The sequence below is a fragment of the Mobula birostris genome, chromosome 7 (assembly GCF_030028105.1).
Source record: "Mobula birostris isolate sMobBir1 chromosome 7, sMobBir1.hap1, whole genome shotgun sequence".
Taxonomy (NCBI): domain Eukaryota; kingdom Metazoa; phylum Chordata; class Chondrichthyes; order Myliobatiformes; family Myliobatidae; genus Mobula; species Mobula birostris.
Genome location: NC_092376.1, coordinates 25,536,079 through 25,552,677, shown reverse-complemented (window position 1 = coordinate 25,552,677; position 16,599 = coordinate 25,536,079). Strand labels below are relative to the sequence as shown.

At 39.0% G+C, this 16,599-nt stretch overlaps 1 protein-coding gene across 3 annotated transcripts in view; it reads right to left on the bottom strand.

Moving 5' to 3' along the window:
- tmem131 (transmembrane protein 131) overlaps nt 1-16,599 on the bottom strand; it is a 182,366-nt gene that overhangs the window by 70,696 nt on the left and 95,071 nt on the right. For all 3 annotated transcript variants that reach the window (XM_072262747.1, XM_072262748.1, XM_072262749.1), the window contains 4 exons: nt 11,338-11,461; nt 6,056-6,172; nt 5,303-5,425; nt 94-174 (listed from right to left, as the gene is read on the bottom strand). In XM_072262747.1, coding sequence (XP_072118848.1) covers nt 94-174; nt 5,303-5,425; nt 6,056-6,172; nt 11,338-11,461 — 445 coding nt within the window. The remainder of the gene's footprint in view (nt 1-93; nt 175-5,302; nt 5,426-6,055; nt 6,173-11,337; nt 11,462-16,599) is intronic.

The following is a 16,599-nucleotide window of genomic DNA, read 5'->3' as shown; positions in this document are numbered from 1 at the left end:
CATTGCAATGATGAAAGATAATTAAATAAATAGTATTTATTTCATATTGACCACTCTAGGAGAATAATGAAGTGCTGAACATATTACACTCACCCATAATTTTCTAGGGCCTTCTGGTTGACCTGTTGGAAGTTCCAAGTGCAGATCTCCTCCACTTGAATACATTTCAACTACCTGGTAAAACAAAACGCAAATCTTGGCCACTAGCAAAATATTTTGTCAAAGGTTTGTGAAAATTGTTTCTATTTCAATATACCTGGGTCCTGAAACAAGACAAGGAATCTTTACATCATTTTAGTCTTGCATTGTGTGGAATGCAATGACTAGCTCCAATCAGATTTCAAAAATGCTCAGGGATTTCTGGATATATGAAACATACCTGCCATTAAACTCAATATTTCAGCAAGACAGGCAATAGCATTTCAATTTTAATTGCCAGGAGTAAACTGCACATACATGGGGCTCTCTTCAACAGAAGAAATGGCATTCGATTTGCAGGTGCCAACCAGTGTAAATAGTTCATTGGTTAACTGTCTAACGGCTAGCCAATGAATAAATGCATTGCCAGACTCAAAACCAAATTTTAGGTATTCCATGCTGTTCCCATTTTTAGTACTTGCATTTTTGCACCTCCAATCTTGAAGGTGGCAACCAATGTGGAAACGTTTTCACAGGGAGTAGCAGCCCTCCAGTGTTTCTTCTACTTTCCAGGTGAATATGGATAATAAGCTGACTACTGAACAAGAGGAGTTAGAACAGACTAATCCAATTTAGCTTTTCTCTTCACCAAAAGGGTGTGCCTTGCTCAGGTTGATGGGCACTTAGTCATTTGGACCAGTTACCTTCTTAAGTGAATGATGCTTATAGAAAATGCATAACTTTCTTTTGGAACAAATACACCTCAAGACTTCACGGACTCCATTTGTAAATGATTCGCCATGCTAACACAAAGCATGCTTGCCCACTGAAAAAGAGCACTTTCCCAAAATACTAAGTGCTGCCAAAAAATATTCAAGTACAGTTGCCCTTATTTACTTAGCAGACCTAATCTATTCATTTTGCCAACTTTGATTCATTCACATTATAAGTTTTTGTACCAGAACCCTGCAATGGCTACATAAGCTTTAATGGAGTCTTACCAGCAACCATTCCTGGTTACTATAGGGAAACTGATGCTATTGTGTGGGATATTAAGTTAAAGAGCAACTTCACAAGTTATAAAGGATCTCAGTCTCAATCTACAGTGACATGCAAAAGTTTGGGCTCCCCTGGTCAAAATTTCTGTTGCTATGAATAGATAAGCGAGTAAAAGATGAACTGATTTCCAAAAAGCATAAGGTGAAAGATGACATATCTCTTTCATATTTTAAGAAAACTTTTATTATTTCCATCTTTTACATTTTCAAGGCAACAAAAAAGGAAAAGGGCTTGAAGCAAAAGTTTGGGCACCCTGTATGGCAGCACTTAGTAATAACCTCTTTGGCAAGTATCATAGCTTGTAAACGCTTTTTGTAACCAGCTAAGAGTCTTTCAATTCTTGTTTGGGGGATTTTCGCCCATTCTTCCTTGCAAAAGACTTCTAAGGTCTGTGAGATTCTTGGGCCGTCTTGCATGCACTGCTTTTTTGAGGTCTATCCACAGATTCTCGATGATGTTTATGTCAGGGGACTGTGAGGGCCATGGCAAAACCCTCAGCTTGTGCCTCTTGAGGTAGTCCATTGTGGATTTTGAGGTGTGCTTAGGTTCGTTATCCTGTTGTAGAAGCCATCCCCTTTTCACCTTCGGCTTTTTTACAGACGGTGTGATGTTTGCTTCCAGAATTTGCTGGTATTTAATTGAATTCATTCTTCCCTCTACCAGTAAATGTTGCCCGTGCCACTGGCTGCAACACAAGTCCAAAGCATGATCGATCCACCCCCGTGCTTAACAGTTGGAGATGGGTTCTTTTCATGAAATTCTGCACCCTTTTTTCTCCAAACATACCTTTGCTCATTGCAGCCAAAAAATTCTATTCAAAAGGATCAAAGGAACATCTAAACAAGCCTGATGCATTTTGGAAACAAGTCCTGTGGACTGATGAAGTTAAAATAGAACTTCTTGGCTACAATGAGCAAAGGTATGTTTGGAGAAAAAAAGGGGAGTAGAATTTCATGAAAAGAACCCCTCTCCAACTGTTAAGCACGGGGGTGGATCGATCATGCTTTGGGCTTGTGTTGCAGCCAGTGGCACGGGGAACATTTCACTGGTAGAGGGAAGAATGAATTCAATTAAATACCAGCAAGTTCTGGAAGCAAACATCACACCGTCTGTAAAAAAACTGAAGATGAAAAGAGGATGGCTTCTACAACAGGATAATGATCCTAAACACACCTCAAAATCAATAATGGACTACCTCAAGAGGCGCAAGCTGAGGGTTTTGCCATGGCCCTCACAGTCCCCTGACATACACATCATCGAGAATCTGTGGATAGACCTCAAAAGAGCAGTGCATGCAAGGCGGCCCAAGAATCTCACAGAACTAGAAGCCCTTTGCAAGGAAAAATGGGTGAAAATCCCTCAAACAAGAATTGGAAGACTCTTAGCTGACTACAAAAAGCATTTACAAGCTGTGATACTTACCAAAGGGGGTGTTACTAAGTACTGACCATGCAGGGTGCCCAAACTTTTGCTTCGGGCCCTTTTCCTTTTTTATTATTTTGAAACTATAAAAGATGGAAATAAAAAAGTTTTCTTGCTTAAAATATTAAAGAAATGAGTCATCTTTAACCTTATGCCTTTTGGAAATCAGTTCATCTTTTACTCGCTTAGCTATTCACAGTATCAGAAATTTAGACCAGGGGTGCTCAAACTTTTGCATGCCACCGTATATGAAAGTGTATCTTACTTAAGAAAGAGGTTAATCAAAATCACTGAAATTACCCAACCATCACTAAAATATTCTAACTTACATTTCTTTTCAGCTATGACTTTCTGAATGCAAGGTCTACAACTTTTGAATCATAAGTATTATCGTCAGGTAAGCACATTTACGATACATGTGAAAGATTTCAGGAAAACTGAGTTGAAAGCTTTTGAGTTAATAAAATTAGTTTCTTTGATCTCGTATCCTCTACCTATTGTAAAAGCAGAAAATACTGTTCAGCAGGTTTGCTGACAGATGGAGTGGATGTAAAATTAATGATTTTCCTTGATGTGCTATTGCTGCCTGTGTAGTTAAGCAGTCTCTTTCCAACTTCTGAATTATCTCAGCTGGTAAAAATCAAAACTGAGAGTCTGAGCTGATAATGAACTCTGGCCCAAGCTTTGACCAGTTTAAAAAAAATATATCTAGAATGGTGCTTTTGCCCATCAAACATCAGGTGCAATATCAAATAATAAAGGAGGTATCATGTTTACATACAAAATTTGTGAAACAAAAACTAATTTTCAGTGAAAAGTTAGAAATAACCTTGTTCAACACCTTAGAGGTTAAATAGCCAAACATTCAAAAGGAACAATGAAAATGCTTCAAGTGCAGTACTTGAGCAATCTGCCACATTCTTCTGGACATCGTTGTTGTAATGTGTAGTTATTTGAGTTACTGTCACCTTCCAGTCAGCTTGAAGCAGTCTGGCCATTCTCCTCTGTCCTCCTTCATTAACTAGGTGTTTTCGCCCAAAGAACAGCTCGACACTGGATGGTTTTTGCTTTCCCACGCCATTCTCTGTAAACTCTACAGACTGTCATGTGTGAAAATCCCTGGAGATCAGGAGTTACTGAGACACTCAAACTACCCTGCCTGGTACCAACATGGTCAAAGTCACTTAGACCATATTTCTTCCTTATTCTGAAGTTTGGTCTGAACAATTGAACTTCTTGACCATGCCTGCATACTATTATGCATTGAGTTGCTGCCATGTGATTGGCTGATTAAATAGTTGCGTTAACACGGAGGTGTACAGGTGTACCTAATAAGGTGTATATGCACTCATCTCTATTTCAGTGGACGACAAATTAAGATTTTCATTTTAGAAGTGCTGCCATTTCTCCCACAATGGAGAACTTGGTATCCTCCAAGGGGTTCTTAAAGCATTTTCTTTTCTAAAATCCCTGCAATATCATAAATTCTGGGCTTTTCAAACACTTTGCAGTTGAGCAGATGTAATTTGTAAATTCAAATACCGAAGGTCCTCCAGCTACTGTGGTTCTTATACATCTCTGTTCAGTTTCAATTTTGCTACCTGCGCACTTCTTGGTCCGTGAGCTCTGCTACTCAAAACTTTCCTCAATTGTAAAACTCAAGTTACAATTATTCTGTTTCCATGGTGGATTTCAAACACCCATTCTGGTTTGTCTTATTGGTCATGAATTTAAATGCTAGGGACTTGGTGCAACTGAGCTAGCTAGTTTGGGACTGGTGGTATTTGACTTCACTTCAAAACAGAACAATCATGACATCTCAGATTTTCTCCACTTCAATGTGCTACAAATTACCATTAAGGAAAGTATTAATTTTTTGGCAGGGTGGGAGGTGGATGGCCTTTATAGGAAAGACTGTCAATGATCATTAGTCAAGGACAAATTATCACAGGCTTAAGTAAACTATTAACCAGTTTTAAGTTTTGACGTATTAGCATTGCTCAGTCATTCAGCACAGAGTCAAGCCGCCCTGCCAGAGTACATAATGACTAGTAAGCACACACTTACACTAATCCTACATTACTTCCATTTGATTCCCTCTTTGTTTCTGTCAACTCCTCACAGATTCTAGCATTCACATTTGCTATTGAGTTAAACAATTTACATAATCCTTGCTATTAAATTACTTTATAAAATGACATGGTACATATTTGCAATTTTAGATTACATCAAAAATAGCAATTTATCACAACTTCAATTAGCAAGATTTCTTGAGTAGCAAGCTATTTCATTCAACTATTGAATAAATCCTGCTTTTTGATTTGTAACGTATTTTAATTTGGATGGGGGAGGCAGGGAGGGACATAAAAAATTAAATACGATGAAGAGTAATCCACACTGCTTTAAATCAACATCTGAACTGAATCCTTTGTACATTCTTCTCCCACACAGTCAATGTTCCAACGAATCAAATTATTTGTGCTAAAGTCTTTGATTACGAGATTTAATATGAAAATTCAACAGATGATTCTGCTGTAGAGATTGGCTAGACTTCATCTTTAAGAACCCAGAAATGCTGGTCTTCCATGGAAGGCAACTTCAAGAATGGGTACTCAGGTCTTCAGATCTGAATGTTAATACAAACACAACCACCGTACCATCACAATCTCAATAGACAGCTTACCTGTAAAGGTTCACTGTGAGGGTTGTGTATATTTATTAAAGGTGAAAAACTACTATTTACTGGAACTCTTGCCCCTATAAATGGGCGCAAACGGTAAGGATTAGGTATTCCAACACCAAACACCTGTAATTAGATGTTACAAAAGGATGGTTTACAAAAATGCCAAAGATCAATTAATGAACAGACAGACTATCAATATCAAGATATGCACACTTCTTGAAGTAGTAAATTACCAAAAGACAAAGTACCTCAGCCACATTACAGTTTATATAGAATAAAATGAACATGAAATAATTTCAGGTGATAAGTGATCAGAAAATGCCTACTCTTTCTACTCACCAAGGAGCACACCAGGAGGAGATAAAACTCTTGAGATGATGCCAGAAGTTAATGATGGAAATTGCCTAAAGGTCAAACTATTTTTGTTGTGTCAAGTTGACACTTAACATGTATGAACTGAATTGAGCAAGGAGGATTTAAAAAAGTTGTAGGTTCTGGAGTTTGTGGGTGGGGGCTTGATGGGTTTGTGAATAGCAATAGTTGGAAAGGATATAGGAAAAGGGAGTCAGAAGGTTGTAGATGAGAATCACTGACATCAACAAAATACATCAGCAAATAATAATTATAGCACAGATTATTCTGCCTTAAGAGAAATTCATTTAGAGGTTAAAGCATTTTAAGCTTTTAACCTTAAATTTTACCTATTAACTGAGTCAAATTTATATTATTAATTAAAATTTAAGATTCTCTTACCTGGTATGTAAATACACCATGAAGTGATGTATTAATAAATAAAGTATTTTCTACATTTCCCACTACTCTTGCAAGAAAAACTACATCAAAAGACGTGTTTCCTCCTGGAGGGATTATCTGGTCAGCAAAACAAAAAAAAAAATGTGAATTAGCTCGTAACCTGTGTAGCTAAAGCAGATTTTGTTGATTCATATACCTTGGACAAATAAGCAGCTTGGCATCAGGCAAGATCGTGGCAGCCAAAATGCAGTTATAATTAGAATTTGCCATTTTGTCTGAGCTGTCAGCATTATGTTTCAAAGAAACCGTGTTAGTCCACAGAAGAGATTATAATTGGTTGGAAGTTTGAAGAAAATAAAACCTTGCATCCTTGTTATTTCAAATATATTGGCATTGGTAAGACACCTGAATAATGCCATCTTAGCTTTAACTGCCAGTTTATACATATTACTGTAATATTCTTAAACCAAGTACAAATGCTTATGGAGTCAGGAGTTGTAGCAAAATGTCTACAGGCAGTACAATCTGGCAATAGACATGCTGGATGTTTCTCAGATTGTAAACTGAGAAGTTTCTCAGACTGATGTAAACGGATGAAAATGAAAATCAAGCAGCTTCTATAATACTAAATACTGTTATACAAATCCAGTTAATTTTCCCTCAAATTAAGTGCATTAGCTTAGTATTAACTGCATTTTAAGCACTGAATTCCAGAATTGATCTGCTAACATTTTATCACTTTAGCATTTACCATCAAAACTTCAAAATATTCATTAGTCATGAAGGATAAGCTTAAGATCTCTCACAGTTCAAAAATATTCATGTTAATTACAGAAGATAAATACTGTAAAAATCTTAGCCTCAAATTTTTGCATTGATGAATTATAGTCAAAATATCATCATCATAACCCTAAAAGAACTTGACAATTCTAATTATGAATATGTATAAATAAAATCATTTTTGTAAAATATCTTCACCCATCTTTGATCATGTTAAACACTCAGTACTGAACAAGAAAGTTAGTCAAAGTTATGTTTAGCTTGAATCCATCTATCATCAAACTCAAGGCAGTTACTACAAATGAGCCATGGTTGCCATCTGCTTTACGGTAGGCAAGGGACTGAGTTCATTGCCTGTAACAATCTCCAGCACTTCTCAATATTACTTGGTAAAAGTGATTCTGCACATGCAGAAATCCTGAAGTCGCTAATAATTCAATACTACTCTATGGAGATCTATTTTGCAGTTTTCAACCCTAATCAATATGATTCAGTGATTTGCTGTGAATTTCAAAACAACTAATCTCATTGTAGAAAGCTGAAAATGCTACACTCTGCTCTGCCAAGTACAATTTTCTTTAAAAAAAAAATCACTGCTCAGAAAACCCTCTGGCCTTAAATTGATTATTTAAATTGGCAACTCACTGACAAATGCATTTAAACATGTAATTGTTTTAGGTCTTGAAGAAGGGTCTCGACCCGAAATGTTGGTTCTTTATTCCTCACCATAGATGCTGCATGGCCTGAATTCCTCTAGAATTTTGTATGTGTTACTCTAGTTTTCCAGCATCTGCAGGACTTCAGTGTTTCATCATTAATTTTGGGAAAAGTTTATATATTTCTACTTTTGTGCATGCTCCTATTTTTATTTCACTAAATGCAAAGTGTTACCAGCCCTCGTCATACTCCACTAACATTTGTCTGAAAATAAGCTTGCTCAATATTAAACCTAGAACCATTTTAATACATTTTCAAAGTAATTATAATGCCAAACAATTCTACCACGCATGCTCCCACCAAAGTACTCAAAGCTAATCACAATCACTTGTATGGCGCAGCATGCTGAGATTCAAAGCAGAGTTAGCTAAAGTTGACACACAAGGAGAAATGAGAGCAGATGGCTGAAATCTCAGTCTGAAGTACAAGTTTGGAAGGTTTATTGAGGGAATTCCAAAAATTTGGGACTTACCATCTAAAAGTACAGTTGTAAATGTCAATTCAGAGATTCTTAACATGCCAGTATTGATAGTGGTTGGGGATTACAGATGAGGTTGGTAGGACGGAGTGAGGCCAAAAAGGGAAATTAAAGTACAAGAATTTTAAAAGGTGGTGGCTTAACCAAAAACAGTCTTGTTGCAAGTTAGATCATTGCAAAATGAAACTGCACCCTATATAGATCTATAGATCTGCCTTGTCTAATATTTATCCAATGTTTTCATACCAAGACAATTGTACCTCTACTACTGGCCTCTACTACTTTACAGTGGTGCTAGAAAGTTTGTGAACTCTATAGAATTTTCTCTATTTCTGCATAAGTATGACTCAAAATGTGATCAGATCTTCACGCAAATCCTAAACCTAAAGAGAACCCAATTAAATAAACACATAAAACATTATACTTGTTCATTTATTTATTGAGGAAAATGATCCAATATTACACGTATTTGTTGGAAAAAGTAGGTGAACCTTTGCTTTCAGTAACTGGTGTGACCCTATTGTACAGCAATAACTTCAACCAAACATTTCCAGTAATTGTTGATCAGTCCTGCACATCCGGTTGGAGGAATTTTAGGCCATTCCTCCTTACAAAACTGCTTCATCTCTGGGATGTTGGTGGGCTTCCTTGCATGAACTACTTGCTTCAGGTCCTTCCACAACATTTCTATAGGATTAGGGTCAGAACTTTGACTTGGCCATTCGAAGGCATTGATTAAAAAAAAATTCTGTTGTTGACCTACTCTTGTCTTTCAGATCACTGTCCTGTTGCATTATCCAACTTCCATTAAGCTTCAGGTGATGGAGGCCTACGCTGACATTCTCTTGTAAAATGTCTAGACACAATTTTGAATTCATTGTTCCCTCAAAGATTACAAGCCATCCAGGCCCTGAGGCAGCAAAGTAGCTCCAAACCATGATGCTCCTTCCACCAGCTTCACAGTTGGGATGAGGTTTTGGTTTTGGTGTGCAGTGCCTTTTTTCCCCTCCAAATATAGCGATGTGCATTTATGACAAAAAGTTCAACTTTTGATTCATTTGTCCACAGAACATTCTAGAACATCCAGGTGGTCTTTTGCAAACTTGAAACATGCAATTTTTTTTTTTTTGGAGAGCAGTGGTTTCATCTGTCGTGTCCTTCCACGAACACAGACTTTAGCAAGTTTTAGAGATTTCGGCAGGTCTTTTCTTTGTTACCCTTGGGTTCTTTTTCACCTCCTTCAGCATTGCACATTTTGCTCTTCGTGTGATCTTTGGAGGATGCCCACTCCTAGGGAGAGTAGCAACAGTAGTACTGTGTTTCCTCTATTTGTAGGCAATTTCTCTTACTGTGGACTGGTGAACACTCAAGTCTTTAGAAATGCTTTTGTAGCCTTTTCCAGCTTCATGCGTCTCTACAATTCTTTTTCTAAGGTCCTCTGAAAGTTGTTTTGATCAAGGCATGGTGCACATAAACAGATCTTTCTTGAGAAGAGCAGGCTCTGTCGGTAACCTGACTTCGCTTGTCTTTTTTTAAAATATAGGGCAGGGCACCTCTGTAAACTCACACCCCCAATCTCATTGATAGGAACACCTGCCGAATAGCTTTTGGAGAAGGCATTACCCCAGAGGTTCACATACTTTTTCCAAAAAATGTTATATTGGATCATTTTTCTCAATAAATGAAGTAAATTTTTTGCGTTATTTATTTAATTGGGTTCTCTATTTAGCTTTAGGACTTGCGTAAAGAGCTGATCACATTTTAGGTCATATTTATGCAGAAATAGAGAAAACTTTAGAGTTCACAAACTTTCTAACATCACTGTATATTCTTGTAAGTAAAAATCCTTGCAACACTAAAATGAAATTAAGCTGCATTGAGTCTCTACACATCTTCCCATCTCATCTTATACTGACGATGGAAAAGGGAACCATTTGGTGCATCATACCAATCCTTACAGGAGCAATGCCATCTGCTCCATTCCCCATCTCCATATTTTGCTCTAGACCTGCAATTTATTTGCTTACAACTTTTAACTTCTTCTTGCCATTGGCCTGCTCTGAGTAATTTACAGCAAACAAACAAGTTGTCTTTGGGATGTTGGAGTAAACCCACGGTCCTAGAGAGAATGGATAAAAGATATCAGAATCATCACTGGAATCGTGGGACAGCAGAAACACTAGGCCACCTGTTGCTTCAGTAGACAAGGTTCTCTCAATCCTTTCCTGAAAACTTATTAATTACAGGTAAAAGCAGTGATGCATTCTATTTATGGTTACAATATCTCTTTCAAAATGGAACAGTTGATACTGTGAATGGTGATAAAAGAGGCCATTTTATATAAATTTCTTTCTCCTTTAATTGCCTTTCTAGATGTCTCAAAATATCTCATGGCCAAACAAAAACTTGCCAACAGCAGCAGCCACATAATACTGGTCAGAATTTTTTTTAATGACAGATAACAAAACTGGCTAGGAGGCTAGAAGAACTCAAAAAGCAATATATGCCAGATTGTGAACATTTGATTTTGAGAAATGCTAGATATGCTCAGAGGGCTACACAGATCTGTGGTACCAGTAGCATCGGTGGCATTTCAAGTCATTGATATTACATCAGGACTTTTATACCAAATGCTGGCTGACTTGCTGAACATCTCCAAGAATGGACTTCTATTCTAGTCTTATTAATGGCTTAGATGATCACATTCAACAAAAACAAAAATGAAGATACAGAAAATATTGTATCTTTAGAAAGGGAACCAGGCTGAAATGTTGACTCAGCTTCCTTAGCCTGATTACCCAAGTATCTTTCTTCTGATTTTACTTTAGGATTCCAGCATCTACAGTTTTTGTTTGATTTTCACTTATATAATCACATTGTTAGCCACATCAAAACTGACCCAAAACACAACTCTAACCAAGTTTATAGTTGAGAAGCACTGGAGCAAATTTGCCATAGAACTTCAAGATAATTAGAACTGCAACCTATCCACAAGCAATTTCCACTCAACCTCTTCCTAACTAGGGGTAGAAATGTCTTCTTTGTTTTAAAGTGAATGTTCAATATAATAGTATCTACTTGAGCAGTTTCTGCGAATTAGTGCTGTTTTACTAAACCGCACAACTAATCTCATGACGAAAGGTAGTTTTCATCCTCAGATTGTGATGGCTGTTAATGATTCAGATCACACGTGCTAGCTGCAGATTTTTATTCGCAATCATGCAGACAACAGAAATCTTTGCTGATAAGCATATTATTACAGCGGGCATCTTGCAGCCATTTTAACAATTACAATTAGAACTCTTACCCTATTTTGAAAAAATGATGCATGAAAGTGTGATGTTGTTGCTGATATCGATACTAATATGATTGTTTCTTCTGTGCTGGGGTTGTGCAAGTATACTTTCTCCATTTTTGGCATTCCCACTGGCCTGTGAAAATATAAACAATTAGCATCAATATTTTGCATGACTGATTTAGTTAGTATATGAAGAACAGGTACTGAAATCATGTTCACTTGAGAGCTGATAACTTTTAAAATCAAATTTAATACCTTTCAATGCAAAAGACCAAAATGTACTTGCTTCAGCTAAGCCGCTACCCTAACACTACACCCCTCCATGGTTCTTACAATTGTACTGACCTTTTACAGACGCCTAGGCATCTCATTCCCAGAGACGGGCAGTAAGATACCAAGGCCTCTATGGCAACTACGTCTCAGTGTGCATACCACCGAGTCCTGCCCCAGAATGCACAAATAGATTGTAGCAGGAGATAAGGCTGCGATAGAGTCACAAGGCTTGATAAAGGTTTTAAATTCAAACATTAAAAATCAAGTTTTACTTCCTACATAAACGAATGACGATTCCTGACCTGTACCAGGACTCTACTCTATCACTGGATTCTGCTTCAAGAGCCTGATGTTTGAGAGGTAATAATTGTTCTTGAAACTGGTGTGTGAGTTCTGAGGCTCCTGTACCTCCTTTCTGATGGTAGCAACAAGGAGAGAGCATGGCCTGGACGGTGAGTGCCTTGATGATAGATGTTGCTTTCCTGCGATAGCCCTCCATGTAGACGTGCTCAGTAGTGGAGAGGGCTATACCCGTGATGGACTGGGCTGTATCCACTACCTTTTGTAAGCTTTTTCATTCAAGAGCATTGATCTTTCCATAACAGGTTGTGCTGCAGTTAGTCAATATACTATCTATTGCAGATCTATAGAAGTTTCTCAAAGTTTTAGATGACATGCCAGATCTTCAAAAACTTCTAAATAGAGGCACTGTCATCCTTTCTTCGTAACTGCATTTACATGCTAGACCCAGGACAGATCCTCTGAAATAACACCAAAGAATTTAGAGTTGCTGACCCTCTCCACCTCTGATCCCCTGATGAGGACTGGCTCAAGGGCATCTAGTTTTATTCCCTGAAGACCATAATCAGATCCTTGGCCTTGTTGACACTGAGTGAGAGACTGTTGTGGCATCACTCGCCAGATTTTAAATCTCCCTTCCATATACTGATTCTTCACCATTTTTGATTCAGCCAACAACAATGGTGTTGTCAGCAAACTTAAATATGGCATTAGAGCCAGGCTTACCCTCACAGTAACAAGTATAAATTTGTGTGGATGGTGATTGTGAAGGAGACATTGTTGTGGAGTAGATCTTGTCAATTTGAACTGACTGGGGTCTGCAAGTGAGGAAAGGGAGAGGGGATGGCACAGAATATGAAAAATTACAGAAGCAGCTAAATCCAAAGATAATATCTGAGATCAGGGTCTTTACAACTGAGTTCAGGATGCTTAGATGCCAGAGTTGAAGCGAGGAGGATTAAAGGGCAGAAGGAGATCACAGTGACTATTTGTTGGAACGGCCAGGTTGAGAGGTAATAAACATGATTGAGGGTTTCAGCAGCAAATAAACTCGAAACTACAATCAATCATTGTTGCAGAAGTGGAATTAGGCAGTTCAGTGGTCAAATATGACACCAAGACTATGAACAGTCCTGTTCAGTTTCAAACGTCTGACATCACAATAGTTCCGTCAAACTGTTTGCAATTTCCAAACAGGTCATCTTTCACCATTTAACCACATCATAATCTAAAACTAAACTCTGCGTAGATATGAAATCCATTGCCATATAAACATTAGACTACTTTAAACTCACCATTATCCACAGCCTTTAAATGAAAAGTTACATTTTACATAAATGTTCTAACTTTGCATTTCAGTAATGACTGGTCACATTTTTGTGCAAATCATAACACCATAAATCAGGACACATTTAAGTGCAACATGGCAAGAAATTTTAATTTCAGTCAACATTGTTTGGCGGCGGGGTGGGGGGGAAGGAATGGAGGGATGGAATTGGCAGTATGCTTGACAGGCATGGAGAACCTCCACGCTTCTATTTTAGAAAACTAAAGAGGTTCAGCCAGGCTGTTCTCATATCTTAGCAGCTGGCTCACAAAGCTACATTGGCAGGAGTTCCAAGAACAGTTCTGCTTTCTGCCAAAACTTGTACTTTAATATACATAGAACTCAGAACAGCACACGAACAGGCCCTTTGGCTCACAATGTTGTAATGAACTAATTAAGTTAGTAGTCAAATGCCCAACTAAACTAATTCACTCTGCCTTCACAATGTTCCTATCTTTCCATTTCCTACATAATCAGGAATCTTTTTAAAAGCCTCTTGAACTCCTCTACTGTATTTGCTGCCGCCACCACCTCAGGCCACCACTAAAAAAATACTTGTTTTGCGCATCTCCTTTGGACTTAACCCCTCACACCTTAAAAGCATGCTCTCTGGTATTAGGTATTTTGACCCTGGGAAAGAGAGACTGGCTGTCCACTCTATCAATACCTCTCATAATCACAAGCTTCTATCTGCTCTGTCCTCAACCTCTGCCACTCAAAGCAACCAAAGTAGGTCCAAACTCTCCTTCTAGTGCATGCCCTCTAATGCAGGCAGCATCCTCTTCTGCACTCTCTCCAGAGCTGAAACAATCTTCCTATAATAGCAATCAGAACATTTAAAGAGGAAAAGAGGGAAGAAATAATTTAAAGTAATACCTAGCAGTACTTTAAACTGAGACATATATTCAAATTAAACAGATACAAACAAAATTTGGATCAAGAACTACAATGGCTTAAGGTTTTAAACATAGAACATAGAATAGTACAGCACAGTACAGGCCCTTCGGCCCACAATGTTGTGCCGACCCTCAAACCTTGCCTCCCTTATAAGCCCCCACCTTAGATTCCTCCATATACCTGTCTAGTAGTCTCTTAAACTTCACTAGTGTATCTACCTCCACCACTGACTCAGGCAGTGCATTCCATGCACCAACCACTCTCTGAGTGAAAAACCTTCCTCTAATATCCCCCTTGAACTTCCCACCCCTTACCTTAAAGCCATGTCATCTTGTATTGAGCAGTGGTGCCCTGGGGAAGAGGCGCTGGCTGTCCACTCTATCTATTCCTCTTATTATCTTGTACACCTCTATCATGTCTCCTCTCATCCTCCTTCTCTCCAAAGAGTAAAGCCCTGGCTCCCTTAATTTCTGATCATAATGCATACTTTCTAAACCAGGCAGCATCCTGGTAAATCTCCTCTGTACCCTTTCCAATGCTTCCACATCCTTCCTATAGTGAGGTGACCAGAACTGGACACAATACTCCAAGTGTGGCCTAACCAGAGTTTTATAGAGCTGCATCATTACATCGCGACTCTTAAACTCTATCCCTCGACTTATGAAAGCTAACACCATAAGCTTTCTTAACTACTCTATCCACCTGTGAGGCAACTTTCAGGGATCTGTGGACATGTACCCCAAGATCCCTCTGCTCCTCCACACTACCAAGTATCCTGCCATTTACTTTGTACTCTGCCTTGGAGTTTGTCCTTCCAAAGTGTACCACCTCACACTTCTCCGGGTTGAACTCCATCTGCCACTTCTCAGCCCACTTCTGCATCCTATCAATGTCTCTCTGCAATTTTTGACAATCCTCTACACTATCTACAACACCACCAACCTTTGTGTCGTCTGCAAACTTGCCAACCCACCCTTCTACCCCAACATCCAGCTTGTTAATAAAAATCATGAAAAGTAGAGGTCCCAGAACCGATCCTTGTGGGACACCACTAGTCACAATCCTCCAGTCTGAATGTACTCCCTCCACCACCACCCTCTGCCTTCTGCAGGCAAGCCAATTCTGAATCCACCTGGCCAAACTTCCCTGGATCCCATGCCTTCTAACTTTCTGAATAAGCCTACCGTGTGGAACCTTGTCAAATGCCTTACTAAGATCCATATAGATCACATCCACTGCACTACCCTCATCTATATGCCTGGTCACCTCCTCAAAGAACTCTATCAGGCTTGTTAGACACGATCTGCCCTTCACAAAGCCATGCTGACTGTCCCTGATCAGACCATGATTCTCTAAATGCCTTTAGATCCTATCTCTAAGAATCTTTTCCAACAGCTTTCCCACCACAGACGTAAGGCTCACTGGTCTATAATTATCCGGACTATCCCTACTACCTTTTTTGAACAAGGGAACAACATTCGCCTCCTTCCAATCCTCCGGTACCATTCCCGTGGACAACGAGGACATAAAGATCCTAGCCAGAGGCTCAGCAATCTCTTCTCTCGCCTCGTGGAGCAGCCTGGGGAATATTCCATCAGGCCCCAGGGACTTATCTGTCCTAATGTATTTTAACAACTCCAACACCTCCCCTCCCTTAATATCAGCATGCTCCAGAACATCAACCTCACTCATATTGTCCTCACCATCATCAAGTTCCCTCTCATTGGTGAATACCAAAGAGAAGTATTCATTGAGGACCTCGCTCACTTCCACAGCCTCCAGGCACATCTTCCCACTTTTATCTCTAATCGGTCCTACCTTCACTCCTGTCATCCTTTTGTTCTTCACATAATTGAAGAATGCCTTGGGGTTTTCCTTTACCCTACTCGCCAAGGCCTTCTAATGCCCCCTTCTTGCTCTTCTCAGCCCTTCTTAAGCTCCTTTCTTGCTTCCCTATATTCCTTAATAGACCCATCTGATCCTTGCTTCCTAAATCTCATGTATGCTGCCTTCTTTCTCGTGACTAGATTTTCCATCTCACTTGTCACCCATGGTTCCTTCACCCTACCATTCTTTACCTTCCTCATCGGGACAAATTTATCCCTTACATTCTGCAAGAGATCTCTAAACATCGACCACATGTCCATAGTACATTTCCCTGCAAAAACATCATCCCAATTCACACCCGCAAGTTCTAGCCTTATAGCCTCATAATTTGCCTTTCCCCAATTAAAAATTTTCCTGTCCTCTTTGATTCTATCCTTTTCCATGATAATTATAAAGGCCAGGGAGTGGTGGTCACTATCCCCCAGATGCTCACCCACTGAGAGATCTGAAACCTGACCCGGTTCATTACCTAGTACTAGATCTAGTATAGTATTCCCCCGGTCGGCCTGTCCACATACTGTGACAGGAATCCATCCTGGACACACTTAACAAACTCTGCCCCATCTAAACCCTTGGAACTAATCAGG